This window comes from Penicillium daleae, assembly GCF_028827525.1.
Source record: "Penicillium daleae strain IBT 16125 chromosome Unknown utg000005l_segment0_segment0, whole genome shotgun sequence".
NCBI classification, from domain to species: domain Eukaryota; kingdom Fungi; phylum Ascomycota; class Eurotiomycetes; order Eurotiales; family Aspergillaceae; genus Penicillium; species Penicillium daleae.
Genome location: NW_026623153.1, coordinates 3,838,630 through 3,855,160, shown reverse-complemented (window position 1 = coordinate 3,855,160; position 16,531 = coordinate 3,838,630). Strand labels below are relative to the sequence as shown.

The 16,531-nt window shown below is 50.3% G+C and overlaps 10 protein-coding genes across 10 annotated transcripts; 5 read left to right on the top strand and 5 right to left on the bottom strand.

Annotated features, from left to right (window-relative positions):
• Nucleotides 1-188: 188 nt before the first annotated feature.
• Nucleotides 189-715, bottom strand: N7458_005565 (uncharacterized protein; the record flags this gene model as incomplete). Its single annotated transcript, XM_056908947.1, has 3 exons — nucleotides 189-312; nucleotides 460-554; nucleotides 620-715. The coding sequence occupies 3 exons, from the start codon at nucleotides 713-715 to the stop codon at nucleotides 189-191; spliced, it is 315 nt and encodes a 104-aa protein (XP_056767565.1).
• Nucleotides 716-1,278: 563 nt separating this feature from the next.
• Nucleotides 1,279-2,510, bottom strand: N7458_005564 (uncharacterized protein; the record flags this gene model as incomplete). Its single annotated transcript, XM_056908946.1, has 3 exons — nucleotides 1,279-1,700; nucleotides 1,751-2,186; nucleotides 2,247-2,510. The coding sequence occupies 3 exons, from the start codon at nucleotides 2,508-2,510 to the stop codon at nucleotides 1,279-1,281; spliced, it is 1,122 nt and encodes a 373-aa protein (XP_056767564.1).
• An 879-nt stretch (nucleotides 2,511-3,389) lies between these two features.
• N7458_005563 (CE1 family esterase) lies at nucleotides 3,390-4,130 on the top strand (the record flags this gene model as incomplete). Its single annotated transcript, XM_056908945.1, has 1 exon — nucleotides 3,390-4,130. The coding sequence occupies one exon, from the start codon at nucleotides 3,390-3,392 to the stop codon at nucleotides 4,128-4,130; it is 741 nt and encodes a 246-aa protein (XP_056767563.1).
• Nucleotides 4,131-4,734: 604 nt separating this feature from the next.
• On the top strand, nucleotides 4,735-5,075 carry N7458_005562 (uncharacterized protein; the record flags this gene model as incomplete). The annotated part of the gene is made up of 2 exons (XM_056908944.1): nucleotides 4,735-4,876; nucleotides 4,942-5,075. The coding sequence occupies 2 exons, from the start codon at nucleotides 4,735-4,737 to the stop codon at nucleotides 5,073-5,075; spliced, it is 276 nt and encodes a 91-aa protein (XP_056767562.1).
• Nucleotides 5,076-5,838: 763 nt separating this feature from the next.
• Nucleotides 5,839-8,170, bottom strand: cog6 (Golgi transport complex subunit COG6; the record flags this gene model as incomplete). The annotated part of the gene is made up of 2 exons (XM_056908943.1): nucleotides 5,839-7,821; nucleotides 7,886-8,170. The coding sequence occupies 2 exons, from the start codon at nucleotides 8,168-8,170 to the stop codon at nucleotides 5,839-5,841; spliced, it is 2,268 nt and encodes a 755-aa protein (XP_056767561.1).
• A 184-nt stretch (nucleotides 8,171-8,354) lies between these two features.
• Nucleotides 8,355-9,245, top strand: N7458_005560 (uncharacterized protein; the record flags this gene model as incomplete). The annotated part of the gene is made up of 1 exon (XM_056908942.1): nucleotides 8,355-9,245. One exon carries the CDS (start codon nucleotides 8,355-8,357, stop codon nucleotides 9,243-9,245), a length of 891 nt encoding a protein of 296 aa, XP_056767560.1.
• Nucleotides 9,246-9,448: 203 nt separating this feature from the next.
• N7458_005559 (heat shock 9/12 family protein) lies at nucleotides 9,449-9,861 on the bottom strand (the record flags this gene model as incomplete). Its single annotated transcript, XM_056908941.1, has 3 exons — nucleotides 9,449-9,488; nucleotides 9,575-9,767; nucleotides 9,828-9,861. 3 exons carry the CDS (start codon nucleotides 9,859-9,861, stop codon nucleotides 9,449-9,451), a joined length of 267 nt encoding a protein of 88 aa, XP_056767559.1.
• Nucleotides 9,862-10,654: 793 nt separating this feature from the next.
• N7458_005558 (NYN domain-containing protein) lies at nucleotides 10,655-12,398 on the top strand (the record flags this gene model as incomplete). Its single annotated transcript, XM_056908940.1, has 2 exons — nucleotides 10,655-11,725; nucleotides 11,784-12,398. The coding sequence occupies 2 exons, from the start codon at nucleotides 10,655-10,657 to the stop codon at nucleotides 12,396-12,398; spliced, it is 1,686 nt and encodes a 561-aa protein (XP_056767558.1).
• Nucleotides 12,399-12,971: 573 nt separating this feature from the next.
• Nucleotides 12,972-13,900, top strand: mog1 (Ran GTPase-binding protein MOG1; the record flags this gene model as incomplete). Its single annotated transcript, XM_056908939.1, has 2 exons — nucleotides 12,972-13,048; nucleotides 13,231-13,900. 2 exons carry the CDS (start codon nucleotides 12,972-12,974, stop codon nucleotides 13,898-13,900), a joined length of 747 nt encoding a protein of 248 aa, XP_056767557.1.
• A 403-nt stretch (nucleotides 13,901-14,303) lies between these two features.
• Nucleotides 14,304-16,405, bottom strand: N7458_005556 (uncharacterized protein; the record flags this gene model as incomplete). The annotated part of the gene is made up of 2 exons (XM_056908938.1): nucleotides 14,304-15,405; nucleotides 15,474-16,405. 2 exons carry the CDS (start codon nucleotides 16,403-16,405, stop codon nucleotides 14,304-14,306), a joined length of 2,034 nt encoding a protein of 677 aa, XP_056767556.1.
• Between the last annotated feature and the right edge of the window lie 126 nt (nucleotides 16,406-16,531).

Here is a 16,531-nt window from a genome sequence, read left to right as displayed (position 1 = left end):
ATCAATTATCAAGGAGCTTCAAATAGTGTAGAGCACGGAATATGTTCCTCTTATTTGAAACCACGTATGCCTTTGTGAGATATCATTTGAAACCCCTCCGGGGTGGATACCGCAAGCCGAGGACCGCTAATTCTCCATGAACGCAATACAACTTCAATCGATCACTCTATAAGCTCCAGACCCTCTTTTTAGCAGTCAAGGTCATCGCTAGAGTAGCAAATGAAAGACGGAACAGTGATAACATCCTCGTTGTATGTGTTGTTGTAGCAGCTGGACACAGAGACGACCTGCCGCCCCGAACAGTCGGAGTCGCTATATTTCATCAATATCACAGTGTTTCATGGGGGAAAGGGTAAGACTCACCTGAAAAAATCACAGTAAAGCTTCGATTTGTCATTCACCCGGATCTCGTTCTGAGGTTTAGAGTGTGTGCACCAACAGGGGATATGCTTGACCTACGGTTGGTCTGTGAGATTTTCACACTCTCCACTTGGAACTTTGTATCCATAGTAGGTCTCTGCGCCCTCGTCTGAAGCGGCGATGATAAGATCATTCTGCGAGGGGTTAGTCAGTCTATGCTAATTATATGCACCCAAGAGGGGGGGGGATTACCACTCACACCGTAGAAATTGTCTGACTTCTGATTTGAGATCGAGTTGGGCGTAATGCAGTAGCCCAAGGAGAGGATAAGGGGGAGAATCGTGAGGGACTTCATAATGAGACAATACTGATTAGTTGAGATCTGAGTCCTTTTCTGATAATTGAGTGGTGGGAAAAGGGAGGGTTACCTGATCTTTATATACCGACCAAATGCATCAGATCGGCTGGTTGTTGTGTGCGTACTGCAGATGAGTAGGACAGACTAGAGGCATCCGTGCTATGAATATTGCATATTATAGGGTATATATAGTCAATAGTGTCTACGCAAGAGCACCAGGTCAAGCGAGATAGACCCACTACGATCTCGGGAATAACAGAGCGAACACGACCTCGAAAAAAAGAAAAGGGCTGATGATTGGCTGTCAGTTGTCTTGCCGCCGTTTGAATGACATATGGTTAGATTATTAGTCGAAGGTAGGGGACATCCCTCGAGATGGGTCTGCTCCGTTGATCCAGTCCAGATCTCTGCGCTGTCACCAATCACTGTCTGCAAAGTAGTACTGTTCTTAAGTACCCTACGTAGTATTATTGAAGCAAAAAGCAAGATGCAAAATGCATACAGTCTACAGCTTGCTTGCTTTTTTGACTAATGCCACTGTCTAGCATTATAGACACAACTCAATTCACTTTCATCTCGAAGTATTCAAGGATTTTATACAAAACGAAACGTGCTGTAACTCGCAAAGTCTTTAGTTGGTATATTTGGTGTTGTAGGCATAGCAGTCTATTCGATTTGAAGGCATCCTCCTGTGCTAACGTGGCCACCCCTTCACATCCTGGATAGGTCAGCCGATTACGGTTGTCGATTTCGTCAAATTCATGTATAGTTGGATGCAACAGGAGCTGTGAGCCCCCTGGCTTGAACAGCTGGTTAATATCAAATGTCTGACGATTATTCTTATGGCTGGCCGAGGATCGATGGATCAAGGGGCGGATAGAAGGCAGGCAGGTAGCAATGATCGCCACTGAAGTTTCCACCAGACTCCATATCAGCGCTGTTGAGATGGGGTCAAGCAGGTGTCGATATCCATCAGATGAGCCTAAGTGACAGTCAGCTCTGATTCGTGTTGAAAGATGAAAATCGACGTACCATAAGTGAAATACAAAATTACTACCATCCTAGTGATCCTAACTGTAGTGGAGAGAGACCCGAGAAGGAAGACCAGTAACATACTACTCTTCTTCGATAGAGTAAGCTGCAGCTTCCATCTCAGAGGTACTGGGGAGAGCAAAAGAATAAAATCGGTGACCACGTCCGTAATGGCATAGCCAGACCACGATATCTCCGCTTGAATGCAATGTGTTCGATGCGACCAGTCCAAGTGCTCGAGACTCCAATTCCGCACATGGCATTGAAGGGCCGAGATGATCAAGAATGAAAGTACTAGAACAGTGCAAACCACTATCATCAATAATGAGGCAATATTGAATGTCCTGCCTCGAAAAATTCTCCGATAGGCCAGGAGTACGCTGATCTTGATGACTCCAAACGTGATCTTTTCGACTATACAGTATCCAAGAACAATCTAAGTCAAATTAGTACGTCCCCTCCGGGCACAAAAGGACATGGTCGAGATCGTTCGTACCTGCTCGGCAATTTCATCTTCGGGACTTCTGAGAATTGTATTCTGATGAGTGGCATTAGGACCTGCCCGCACAGAATGCGCACCCAACGCTCCTAGCACAGCGCCGGCGATGGTTATTATCCCAGGTCCCCATACCAGGACTACGGATATCAAAAGAGTGCAGCCATCCTCTCTGGGGGCGACTCGTAAATGATGTCGAGTCAAAAATCGTAGGCTGACCGCGACCGAGGCGAGTGTAGGAAGTAGCACACCCACAGCGATCAGGCTATGGGATTGAGATTTAAGAGCATGGCGATGGCTCAACGGCCATTATAATGACGGTGTTGCAATCATAAGCGGGAGACCGAAGACATTTATCAGGGCAGATTTCTCGGCAGCTGCAGCTTATCATTTAGTGACGAAATGCCTGGCTCTTGTAGACAACACGAGTCAGTAGCACGGCGTGGCATGACATGCAGGACGAAGATCATCCATAGTAGAGACATCTTTGCTGATTGGGGGCGAGAATGTACTTGGCAGTGTCCACTTTCAGCATCCAAAAACCAGTCTCTTCATCAGGCGATTCTGCAGGTCTGGAGCCAGCCAGAGATTGATGCAGGACATTTTCCGAGAATATACCACCAATCACACTGTCCTGCCTGATTGTTGTGCTCTGATTTTATATAGTGCTGAGTATTTTGTGGCAGGAAACTGCAAGGGCTGTGTTGATCGCGGGGGCCGAAAAGCGCAGAAGAGGGCGAAGGCATATCTTTCCTTTGTTGGGGCCGTTCAGCTCGTTTCCATCAAACGTTAATTGATCTTTTTCCAGATCGACTTTGACAACTCACACGAAAGGAGAATCCTCGTGACGTGCTATAACTAAGGCATTCCTCCTCACTGGATTTCATCGTGTTCATACCATCGCCGCAGCACAAACGCAATGTATATTTCATCCCTTCTCTCCTTTGCCGTACTGGCTGGTGTGAGCATTGCCAGTCGCTCTGGCTGTGGGAAAGATATTCCTTCCAAGTTCCCCAATCCTGGAGAAAGCAAGACCTTGCATCTGCCAGGTACCGATCGCAGTATCAGCTCTTCGTCCCAACCAACTATGATAAAAACAAGCCAACGCCGTTGTACTTCTCCTTCCACGGCGCGTCCCGGGACATGCACGAGGAAGAAGCACTATCCCAATTCTCCAACCCGGAGTTCAACCCAAATGGTATTGCGATCTATCCCAATAGCAAGAATGGCTATTGGCTCTCCAATCCCAGCGCCGATACCTCTCGTCCGAATGATCTGGACTTTACCAACGATCTCTTGACCCTTATGGAAGAGAAGCTCTGCATCGACACCCGCAGAGTCTACGCTGCTGGAAAGTCAAATGGGGGAGGCTTCACCGGCGTGATTGCTTGCAATGCCACGGTTGGTAGCCGCTTCGCTGCCTTTGCTGCCGTGAGTGGCGCCTGGTACAACACCGACGATATACCCGGTGTAGGCCCCTGTGCGCCCGCGAAGCGTGAAGAAGGATATCCATTCCTCGAGTTCCACGGCACCATCGACACTACCGCTCCCATTGACGGCAATACCAAGGAACATCCCAAGCTTCCCGTTATCGATATTCTCGAGGGCTGGGCGGAGCGGAATGGATGTGGCGCGAATGCCAAATGGACCAAGAATGAGACCGTTTTCCAGCAACTTCTGGTCAATCATGCTAGTTGGGACTGCGCTGGCCAGGCTGGTATTGTGCAGCACTATCGTGAGGGTGAAAACGGTCACTGCTGGCCTTCTACTGTCGGCAATGACGATTACGAGAGATTGGCTTCTCAGTGTCCACTGGGCAAGTATGTCTTCAACGCCACCGAGTATATTTTCGATTTCTTCGGCCACTATCAGCTGAAAGACTGAGGCTATTCTGAAAATTTCTGCAAGCTGGTTTGTGGAGAAGCTTTATTGTATACCATTGGTGAAGGATATAAATCAGCTCTTCACCAGTGTATACATCATCGCTCTGATAGTCGATTTCCCCGTGAATCACAATCATGAATTGTCACCGAGCCGACTAGATGCATAGACGAATTTGTTTCTCGATCACTAAGCACATAGCTTTTATTGCATTGAAGAATCAACGGATGCCATTGTTGATCTCCAAGTTCCACATATTTTACGGTGTTGATGCCCGGATATGAAAGGTTTAGAATAGTGAATGTGAACAAGCTTCATCCCTCAATACTCCATCGCTACCTTACAATCAGTCCTGATGGTCGGCTCTACTTATGTTCTTAGTGATGCTCTTATTTGTAGTATTTATTCTTTCCCCAGAGGCTCTTTCTCACCGCGCCACGACGGGTGTGGGGCGTAAGTGTAGCGTAAACATGACGCCCAGCGGCAAATCCGAGCCTCTATAAATAACAGGTCTTAGAACATTTACCGAATTAGCCAATGCAAACAGCAACCCCTCTGCTTAAAACTCTACAAAAACTTGGAAATATCAACAACCACCTTGTTCGCCATGTCTGTGTCCGCCAAAGGACAAGCGGAAGCTCAGGGTCAAGAGGACGTCCGTGATACTGATAAAGATGTCGATATGGGAGCGTCTAAGCCCTGGAGCGGCGTTCAGCCTCGGTACATGAATATCACTCAGGAGAAACGCTGTTAGTCTTAAGATTCTGGTTAACTTTTTTGATGATTAGCTGACATCTCGGTTTCACTCATTTAGCTGAGTACGACCTCGATGACGTGGGCAGGCCCGAGGCGTTGAAGGGCAACCGGCTGATTCGAGAAAGGCCGGAGGGGGCTAATGAGTATAGCCAGGAGCCTGTTGAAGGCAGAATACGACCAAGCGAAGTTTGAAGGGCTATGGCTATTGAGTAGGTAGGGGGAAGCTTTGTGATATACTGTTCACATTCGGAGTGCTCGCCTTCCGTGTCGAGGCAGTGGAGGGGAGTATGAAGCTCAAGCGAATATAATGTCCAAAGTCTCGCCTTGGAAGAAAACTCCAAGTCTATGAATTGAACCTGCGATTTCTGATTTCTCATACAAACTCCCAACGATGCTCTATCTTCAGCTCACGATGCTCCAAAACTCCACGTCGATACCGCACTTAGCATTTAACATATGGATATAGCCACCAACACCCTTAAAGAGATATTAAAAAGAGATTACTATATTCTCCTAATTTCCTTGATTAAAATGATATACGAGAAGTATAAAATGCTTCAGAATTGTCTGCTGGGGATACATCTAAAATGCAGGCAGGAAAAAAAGAGAGGCCCCAACCACCGCCACCTGAACGCGCTCCACATAAGCTTCGTCGCAACGTCCAGACAGCCGCCCACCACCGAGATGGCAGCTGCAGCAATCTAGGGCCATCTAGACCACTAGACCACTGGCGATTGGGGGTACCAATTGGGACTGATTCTCAATTATAACACCTGTTGGGATCTCTTGAGGTCTTGAGCTACAGAGCCATAAATTGGATCAAAACATGAATTCTACGCCTGCCTCAGGCCAGCTCCTGGTAAGGCCATGAACAGCTAGATATGTATATACAAAAGGTTTCAGATACTTCTATCTTCATTCGAGGTGTACTCCTGTACCATATTCCAATATCAACTCAACTCAAAAGCACACGAATTTCACCAGTGGTCCGAGGGAACAACGACCGTAAGCTCCACTGGTCCTCTCTCTCGCCATCATCCTCGTCACGATCCTCTCCTGTCCCTGGTCTCCGCAAAGATCTCCCACTCCGACCACTGAATACGCTACCTCCGGTTCCGAGGCTCGCCTGGGTCATACCTCGCGCTTCATCCGCGGCGATGATCATGCCTTCCACGAACTCGAAGTCGCGACAGAATGCCTCGACGGCGTCCTCGGTCACGCTCTGCACGAGCGAGGCGCTCTGCACACGCTTAAGGTTATCAGTCGCGTCCATGAGCGCAGATGGGAGGAAGTCATCCAGCTGCTGACTCGACGCAACCAGAGCTTCAGGTTGGAAGGCAGGAAGGCTGGCGAGATCGGCAAGCTGAGGCTTCTGTTGATCTGGCTTCTCAGTCTGTTCATTCTTTGTTTCCATCTCATCCTTGGAGGTATTGGAGAATGGCTCCAGTGCTTCGAGAAGTGTCTGCAGCCCAGACATCTCGAGTAGGAACTGGTGCTGGATGTCGAGAAGATTGGTGCGGAGTGTAGACAGGGCGGTGGATAGAGGTGCAATATGTGTTGCACTGGCGAAAGAGAATGGTTGGACAGTTGCCCGCGCTGCGAGAAGAATATTGGTGCGGTATATAGTCTGCGCGGTAGTATCCTTCAACTCATCAGACGAGGACCGAGCCAGCGTCAGGAATGGGTCAAAGGTGGCACGAAGGACGGGGGTAAATGAATTCTCGCTGTCCGCGTCAGACGACTCGTCCGCGCCCACTGATGCATCGTGGGATTTCATGAGAGATAGGAGGCTTTCCAGAGCGTCCAACAGGAATTCTGGAGGTGACAAGTCATCTGGAGGAGCAAGGGCAGCTTGATCAGTTGAGAGGGCACTGGCCTGGTCGCGCATCAACACCTCGAAGTGGCCAAATGTAAATTTCTCCAAAGCTTGCATCAAGTCGACCAGGTTTGATTGTGGACCGACCAATTTAGCAAAAGTCGTGCGGTAGAAGGAAAGCAGATTGACCACTTTGTAGCAGGTCACAGGATCGTCGTGCCCTTGGATCACAAGCTCGACTCTCTGTCGAAGTGATCGTGAGACTCCAGTAAGATCGCGGTTTACCAGATCGCTGAGGGCCTTCCGACCATCAAACGTAGCCTCCTCTTCCTCGTCGATGCGTGACCAGGGTTCACTGCTCAATCCAGCCTGGATACCTCGCGCGAGCTCTTCTCCATCAGCGACAAAAAGAGCCTCCAGTGCTTCCCTCTCCGACACTGTTGTTGAATGCACCCAAGCAAGCATATCACCAACATATCGCAACGGGTCGTGTGCTGAGAACTCAATTGGCTTGACGCTGCGATCACCCCCAGGTTCGGCTCCAGTGGCACCGGAGATCGCATCTGTCAGCGCATAATGGAACGAGTCTGAAAGCACGTAGTCACGCGCCTCTGCGAAGAAGTCAAGACAACTGTGGAACAGGGTTGGCTTCTCTGCCAACACCCTCAATGCGCGGCGGATCGAGCTGCTGATTCGTGGATCCTCAAGGTTCAAAGATTGGAATTCCTTTTGGATCCACCGGTATAATTTCTGATAAGCAGTGTTGAGATGTCGGGTGCTCAACTCCATGACCTCCAAGCCCAGTCGTTGGTTTTCGCCGCCGAGCAGAAGTTCGCAGTCGTGGTGCACCTGCTTGACGCGGGCAAGTATATCGAAGAAGCGGTCATCGATAGGCTCTTCAGCCGCCGTCAAGACCATGAGATCCTCCTCGGGTACCAAAAAGTGTTTCGAGAAAGCATCTAGCAACCGCTGTTTCGTCTCGGTGCCTTTCTTCTGGTTCATCAACGCGGTGGCCTCCTCCAACACTGGTGCCGTCTCCTGCTTAGCCTGACCGATATGTTTACGCATTTCGTCACATGTTTGGTTGAGGGCGGCGATCACGCTTCCAATTCGTCTCAATTGCTGTTGTGACAAAGCATTAGCATCAGCGGAGGCTTTTGCGAACAGGGTGCGGGGAGATTCTTACCTCCGCAACATTCCCGAAATCTCTCACAATCTCCGCATTGCTATCAACAACCTCCTTCTGTACATCCAAGCGTAACTGACGTCTTGTCTCGGCAGTATTCTGGATTCCTCGAACACTCAAGGTTTCCAGGGCATCGCGGATGTCAGAGTCGGCATACGAGGCCGAGAGCACGGAGGTCAAGCGATTCGACAACGCCGTGGAGCGTTGAGAGGGCGGCGGAGACAGCGGGGATGATGATACTGGCGACGAGCCATTGCTGGCACCAGAAGGAAAGTAGCTGGTCATGCTTGTTGACAATGCCTCCCCAGTCTGGTGGAGGCGGGGAGAAAGGACAGCTTCACGGGCGCGGGTTGGAGGTCAGACCGCCTTGCACTATCTTATCGGAACTGCAACAATTTATCCAAATAACAATCGGCTCCCCCTAATAATCCTTTGCTTCAATTGGAATCATTTCAAAAGAGGTTGCATAATGGACTCATTTCACGATGGCTCGCTCGCCTCCCCCACCAAAGCCCGCCAGGCAGCTATCCAGGCTAAGGACTGGGCGTACGTGAACTCCTGGCTCAGCCGCCAGTATGCGCCCAAACCAGTACCCCATTTCGAACGCAACGAGGACACCCTCCGCGTTCTTTTGACGTTGGCTGCAGCCAACGATGCTGCGGACGAGGAAACCCGTCTCCAACACCTCGCTCGTGAAGAAGCTGTCCGTACCTTTCAATTACGTGAAGAGGCTGAAGCAAAGGACCCTCATAAACGCCAGAAGAAGGAAATTCTGGACGAAGTCGAGATGTGCCTTGACGAAAATGGCAGAAACAATCTAGACGATCTTTCTGATGCAGCAGTTGCCCTTGGTAACACTTTGAACCCTACTCCTGAGGATCTGAGCCATTCGATTGTCGAGCTCACAGCAGAAGAGTTCGACACGCAAGACCAAATGGCCAAGGTGGATATGTTGCACCGATACCTCCAGAAAGAGCTCATACGGCTGCAAGATGATCTGGAAGAGCTCAGGTCTGACAAGGCATACGAGACGCCGGCGGATACCCAGAGCTTGACTTCGGAGTGGGTGCGAGGCACGAAGGTGCTCAGCACGAAAGTTGGGGAATATCAGGACCGTATTGCATCACTCGAGCGGAATCAACCATGTGGTCCTACTATCGACAAGATTATGGTGGAAGAAGAGAATGTCATTCGGCTGAGGGAGACTGTCAGGTCCCTTGAAGGTCGTGTGAAAGCTTTCCACGACTTACCGAAGGATGTACCAGGAGCTCGGGCGCGATACAAAGAACTAGAGCGCGAGTTAGGCCATCTCACACGACAACGAGATATGATGTTCGGAAATCTTGTCGAGCGACGATGAACTACGATATCCTACTACAGCCTAGAACATCCTACGAAATATTGAGGAGCAATAAATATGTGGCAGTGATCTGCATTCAGGTTCGTAACGAAATCATAATAGCAAAAGGTATCATCAGGGGCTCATTCTGTGAGTCGTGAAAACATCAAATTTGCCGAGACGCCCCAGTGGGCAATCTCCTCGAAGGTGCATGATTAGACACCTTAGTTGTTCATGCCGAGGGCACCCTTGACCTTGTCGCCGCTGTAAAAAGTTGGGTTAGACTGGTGTTCATTGTTGGATGCTTTGTCTAGAAGACGCCTTATTAGGCCGAGATGGGAATGTCTTACATGGAACCGGTGGCACCGCCGTGAGCCTCATTGTCGTGGGCACGCTGGGTCTTGTCGAAGGCCCCCTGAGGAGCGCTCTTGCTGTCGTCGGTCTGGAAGCCGCGAGCGACACGGTCAGTGGTGTCGGTGAAGCCCTCCTTGACCTTCTGCTGGGTGGACTTGGTGGAGTCAGGAGTGATCTCCTCCTTAGCCTCTGTTGGAGAACAAGGTTAGCATCGAAGACGTGGCGAGAGGTGCTGAGTGTATCACATACTGGTAGAGAAATCCTTGCGGCCGGCGTCAGACATGATGATTGATGGTTGTTGGAAGTTTGGTAACTTGAATGGATAGTTGTAGAAGTTGAAGAGTTGTTGGAAAGAAAATCAACGCTTGGAAAGTAGGAGGTTTATATATGCAATGTTTCCCATGTGATGCCAAACAAAATGACAAACAAACATGACGTCGTGCTATTGTTTGCGGATATGTACAAGCTTGTTTGATCTACAGCGCGGTCTTTCAACCTTGGCTACGCTAACTGAACATTGATAGTAAGAACAAGCATGAATCGTGGATCGCCGGACCACCGAATCAGAGAAGAGTCCGGGGGTGTCCTGCGACATGACGTGTTGCCAGCCTGCCCGGATCCGAAATCTAGCGATGTTGCGCATGACGTTGGAATGACTGTGGTGCCAAGCTTTGTAACAGAAGTAGGGTTGGAAACGCCAAGAACACTTAGTCATCATTTGACATCACGTGCGTGCTACCTTGGCCATCTCGCTGAGGCATCAACAATCTATCCCGATATGGACTAGTGCAATCTCCCTCGACAGAGGCAAGCGGTCACAACATGCATTACTTTCCCCGAGTCAACCCAGCGCCACCGCATCTCCAAACAACCCCATTCTTGCTGCCCAGAATCTACCTGACTCCCTGACCCCCACCATGTGCTTTCAAGCTCTGCTTCTTACATCTTTACGAAATGAGATTTAACTCGAATGTTGACCATCAACTGCGTGGCTTCCTTGCAATTTTCGTGACTCTTCTTTATCACCTCAACTCTCCTCCAATCAATCTAATCTAAACCCACCACCCAACTCATCAATGCTCGCAACGAAGACCACCGAGTCGACCTCAAATTGGGACTTCTCCCAGGTGCTTGACCTTATCAGGTCTCCCACTTATGAGGGAAACTCCGATCTCGCTCACCAGACGGGTCTTCCCGCTGCTCCGTCCAGCGAGGGACATCCTAGCCAAGACACCTCATACGATAACAGCAGTCGCACCGACGAGATTAAACCCCAGCGGAGCGACCCAAAACTCGGAGACTTCGGCTTGATTTGGGATCTCCTCAGCCAGGAAGAGCCATTTTCTCAAAATGATTCGGGGCCCGGAGATACCCAGCAGCCTTTACTCGACCGACGCCCAGCTCTCCCAATACCAAAGCGACCTCCACATGAGGAACCGGTCAAAGAGAGAACCTCGACGCCCCGCAAATCCGTCCCGGCACTCAAGACGTCGAACCCTCGAGTGACCAAAGAAACAAACTCAAATCGATCTCGTCCACTCCCGCCTTCCCCTCGTCAACAACCCCTCACGATCCTAAGACATGCTGCAGGCAGCTCTCCTACCAAGAGCAATGTTACAGCTACATTGCCTCTCCAGACTCCACCGACGGCAATTGGCAATACAGCCCAGCCAGCCGATATTCCCAAGCTCAACACCGGGGTCAAGCTTGCCAGAAAGGTTATCAAGTCCAATGTCGACCCCGAACCAATACTCTCAGAGACCAGCACCGGTGCAGAGTCTGACTCGAGTACCGTCGTGTTCGACCAACCCATCACCAAGAAGTCCGGAGTCCTGGCATTCGTTCCGTCCCAAGTGGGCGGTCTCGACTCGCACGACGATCGCGACGACACTCCGCCTTCATCATACGACGAGACAGACTGGACTCTGAACTCCGATGCTGTTCGAAATATCGTCACTACTTCTGCGGGTATCCGAGTCCTCCCCGCTGCTTACAAGACCGCAAAGGAGCGCCGAATTGGCCTAGTTACGAAGCTTCTCCGGGAGTTCCCTGAGTACGCTCAGCTTGTATTGCAAGTGGGGCGGTCTCCTTCAACCAAGAAGGGTGTTGAACCCCGCCCTATCCATGTCTTCGTTGACATGTCCAATGTATGTGTCTCGCTTATGTTTGAATGTATTGATTTTTGAAGCTAACAAGTCCTCTCAGATCATGGTGGGTTTCCACGATTCGGTAAAAGTCTCGCGGAACATTCCTGTCACAACCCGAATCCGCCGGCTACACATGTCTTTTGCCAACTTTTCTTTGATCATGGAACGAGGCCGTCCAGCTGAGAAAAGAGTCTTAGTTGGCTCGGATCGACTGCCTTCCATCACGGAGGCTGAACAACTTGGCTACGAAGCCAACATTTTAGATCGTGTGCACAAAGTCAAGCACACAACACCACGTCCATCCAAGTTCCGAAAGGGCCCTGGGTGGACAACCCACCCCACGTCCGGGCCTGAAACGGTCGGCACCACTGGGGATCGATGGGTTGAGCAAGGTGTGGACGAAATTCTACACCTCAAGATGCTTGAAAGCATCGTGGACACCGACGAACCGTCGACGATTGTCCTGGCGACCGGCGATGCCGCGGTCGCCGAATTCTCTGGCGGATTCATGCGGATGGTTGAGCGCGCACTGCAGCGCGGCTGGAATGTGGAACTAGTCAGCTTCTCGCAAGTGACTAGTTATGCGTATCGGAACAAAGAGTTCCGTGCGAAATGGGGCCAGCAGTTCCGCCTGATTGAGCTGGATCCCTATGTGGAGGAGCTTTTTGATTAAATGACGCGACGACCGAGTCGATTCTGGTCTGAGCTTCTACATCTTTTAGTCTCATGGTAGCATAACATCTGATAACCAAATCAACGATATTTCATCGTGATGCCCATATTTTTCCAGTACTGGTTTAGTTGGATATATACTCCGTATAGTCTGTATAGTCTGTAGTTTTGGGGGCCACAACTGAGAGGCTCAGAATTGAGTCAACCGCGCTACCGCCGGCCAACGACCAACGTCATTGGGCGGACGACTGCCTCCCGCAATTGCTGCCTCCAACTCACCTCGTCGACATAAAATCAGAGTCCAAATCCGTCTGAAGTTGGTTTGCCATAATTGTTCTCAAATCACTCTGTACTTGACTCGGCCACTTGATCCTATACTCGCCGACTGCAGAAATCCGCAAGAAATTGAATCTCTGAAGGACGAGTAGAGCTTGGCATCCAGCTTGTAAATTCAAAGCTTCAACTTGCCTTGTCGGCTCATTGAGACCGGACCAGCATTCAATACGTCTGACCATCGAGGGCGATCAGTCAACTAGCAGTTTGCTCTTGTTCTCTCGACTGGTCTACTCCAATCATGGCCCAGGTCATTGAGCAAGACTTTTTCGGCGGGGCGATCCGCGGGGTAGTGCCGCAGGACTGGATTGATGGAAGGTAAGTATATCATTCTCCAATGGTCAAATTGATCCCCTATTCCCGTCACCACCCATGTATTGGATCTATCTATCCTATACTCAAAAACTGGCCCTTCCCAACCATCCAACTTGACCCGGCATCTCATTCCACATCCATCAGCCCAAAACTCAAAAAGATATCAGACACTAACTATACGACAGCGATCTCCGTGAGATCCCCGACCACCAAGAACTCTTCCTATCCCCTGACACTCTCTCAAACTTCATCATCGAAATCAACCAACGCGTCTCCCAAGAAGACGCCCTCAGCACCTTCACCACCTTCAGCCACCAACACCCATCCCTAACCGCCACCAGCGGCACCGCAGCAAGCGCCACACGCGAAACTATCGACCAAGCCGCCGCACTGCACCACCTCAACGACCTATGCGACGAAGGCGACGCAATCCAAATCGTCGACCCGCCCACGCGCGTGAACCCGACTCGCCTCGGCGCGTCCGCGCCGCCGGGTTCATCGGTTATCGCGTACAAGGGCGTTGTCCAGTTTCTGACTACTTCCCGTCGACGGGGTGGACGTGTTCACGCTCCTACTAATGGGACGACTGCTCCTGTTACGGACGCGGCTGTTGGTGGTGCTGCGCTTGATGGGACAGCTGGGGGATTGCCGATTTCTAAGGTGACGTGCCATTATTTGATGGTGCGGTTGGAGGCCCAGGAGACGGATTTGTTGGTGTTTTTCAATGTACCTCATGAGGAGTTTGATAAGAGTGGGGATGCGCGGGGTTTGTCGAGGGAGGAGGCTGTTGCGGAGGATGCTGTGGGTGCGTTGGTGGATCGACTGGAGATTTGGGATTGGGGTCTTTTTGTTTAGAGGGGTTGGCCTGGGAAGGTGAGAGAGTGCAAGGGAATCGGATGGGTATATGAATGGTTATTGAGGGTATTATGGCAGGTATGGAGGGTGTTTTGGGATTTGAGGGAATCAGTCTTCAGGAGCGGTTGGTTAAATCGATATTAGTTAGGATCTTTAGATAGTCAACAAAATAATATGAACAAGTCCAACGAAAGTTATCTCCAGGTCGGGTTTCAAAGATGAATGATCGATTCTGCCTCGATCAAAGGTGGCGCAGTCAAGACATTCGCTAATTCAAAATGCAAGGTATGCTTGAGATAACAGGCTAATTCAAAATGCAAGTAGAGCGTCATATCTCAAATCTCCCTCATAACAAAAGAAAATGACTGTCGTCGAAACATTCACATGATGGTATTCAACATGCTCAAAAAACAAGATCGTCAAGATTCCTCGTCACATCCTCCAAGATCTTCCTCTGGCCTGGCGTTGCCGTGCTCTTCTTGGGCGATACGTTGCGCGGCTTGGGCTTGATCTGCTGCAACACACCTCGGCAAGCACCGCAGCGAGAGCGTTCCGTGTCGATACTCTTCGAGTGGCGGCAATATTCCTGGCCGCAGGACATACAATTCCACACGTACTTGTAGTCAATCTGGTAGGTGTGCTTTGTCGTTACGTGGATCTGTCCGCCGTAGACTGGGTGATCCTTCATGACTTCAGCACACTTTTGTCCCCAATTCTTGAAACTGGCGCCGTGGGGGTTGTCGTGTACATTGGAAACCATATAGTTGGCGAGATGGCAGTACTCATGAGCGAGAGTGTTGATGAGCCGGTATTCGTCATCAATAATCTTCTCGGCCAGCTCGATCGTCGCATGGTGCCGGATCTTGCTAAAGCCCCTTGTCTCGCCATTTGGTCCATGCGAAACAACTCGTTCACCTCTCCAATGAGCTCGCCCAGCGGTTGTATTCAGGGTTTTTGACCAAGTGATTTTGACTCCGCCAGTGGGCTTTGCAAGCCTGCTAACCTCGCCTCCAGATGCAGCTTGGTCCAGAACATTGAAGAAGGTCTGTGCAAACTCAGCCTTCTTGTTGTTGAATGAGAGCCGTCGAGCTTTAGCTGCGCGGTTTTTTTCTGCTTCTGCCTTTTTGATGGCTGTCTTGCTAAGCGGCTTTGGTGTCGTCAGTATCCTCGCATCCATCTTAGGGATAACTTCGATATCACTGCTGGAGCTAGATCCACGGCTTCTATCCTCGTCCTCGTCGGAATCGTCAAAGTCTTGTAGCAGTTCAATCACAGTGCGACTGGAGGTCTTTTCCTTGCGGGGCGAATACTGATCATTCCAGTTATTTGTTTCCTCTTGGCTCCAGAATGCATCAACACTCTCGCGGTGAGGAGTGGCTGGAATTCGAATCTTGCTTTTTGTTGGAGATCGCAAGCGGGTTTGTTTGGGGCTTGATGGGGGTGTTTCCAGCTTCTTTCTTGCTGGTCGTAATACTTTTGGTGAACAGTCCAGCTCTATTATAGAGCTGCATCATTGAATAGTCAGCAAGAAACCATATAATCTTGATACACGAAGACATCCTGTAACCCATACCGTGTGGACTTTGTTTCCAGCTGAGAAGTTGGCTCATTGTCGCCATTTAGATCCATCGCTCTAAGCTTTGTAGAGAGGTTGAGGTCTTCCTGAGACACGTGTTTGGGGCTATCTTCACTTGATGAAGATAGTCTTCGTGTTTCGGGGATTTTGGACTGCAGGCGAAGGGGTGCTTTCAGCGATGTATTCTTCAGAGGCTGTTTGTCGGTATCGGCATCTGGTCGTCTTCCTCTCATCAATCTCTTTCGGGTTGATTTTGGGGGTGGAGGCGGCGATGGGAGCTTTTCATCCTCTGTCTCGGAATCTGATGTCTCATGGAAGCTGAGATCTTCATTGTCACTGACAACGAAGTCATCTAGTGAGTTAAAGCTATTGTCCTCACACTCGTCCTCTGTCTCTGATTCTGGGCTCTGGGGGCTCAAAGGCGTGTTGTCCGCACGGGGCATACTGTCTGCACGGCCTCTTCTTGGAGTTCGCGCCATGTTTCGTCTTGTCGGAGAGATCTGCCGCGGGGCCTCCCTTGTTGCTGTGTGGCGCTCTGGTGTATCTTCCATAATATCGTTCTCTTTCTCAAAGTCGTCCGTTTCCAATTTGACAATGGGCCTCTGCCGTGGGGTCTGACTGATCGGGAGGAGGAGGGAGTTGACATTCGCAGCTTTGAGGGTCCTGGTCTTCTTTTGCTTTCCGGGACTATTTCTGCTCTCCGGGATGGAGCTGTCATCAGAAAAAATGTCAAATACAGCGCTTGATCCTCGGCTGTGCCGTTGCGATGACGCTCTGGAAAGTGCGCTGGTGCCGCTCCCGGTGGAGGACCTGGTGTTGGTGTATTGCTCGGTGGAATCGCGGGTCTGGAATGGCTCCTTTCTCTCTTTCAAGCTTTTCTTCCGCTGAATAGCCGTATTCAGCGGATTCGTCGTGTTGAGTCGTGCCATCGTGGTCGGGCTTGCGGGGGTGGGTGGGTTCCGCTCCAGAGTCAACCGGTCTAGGGTCGCGATCTCCCAATGAAAAAGGAGTTCATTCAAGCCAAAGCACACGAGAATTCTTTTAACTTGCAAGTT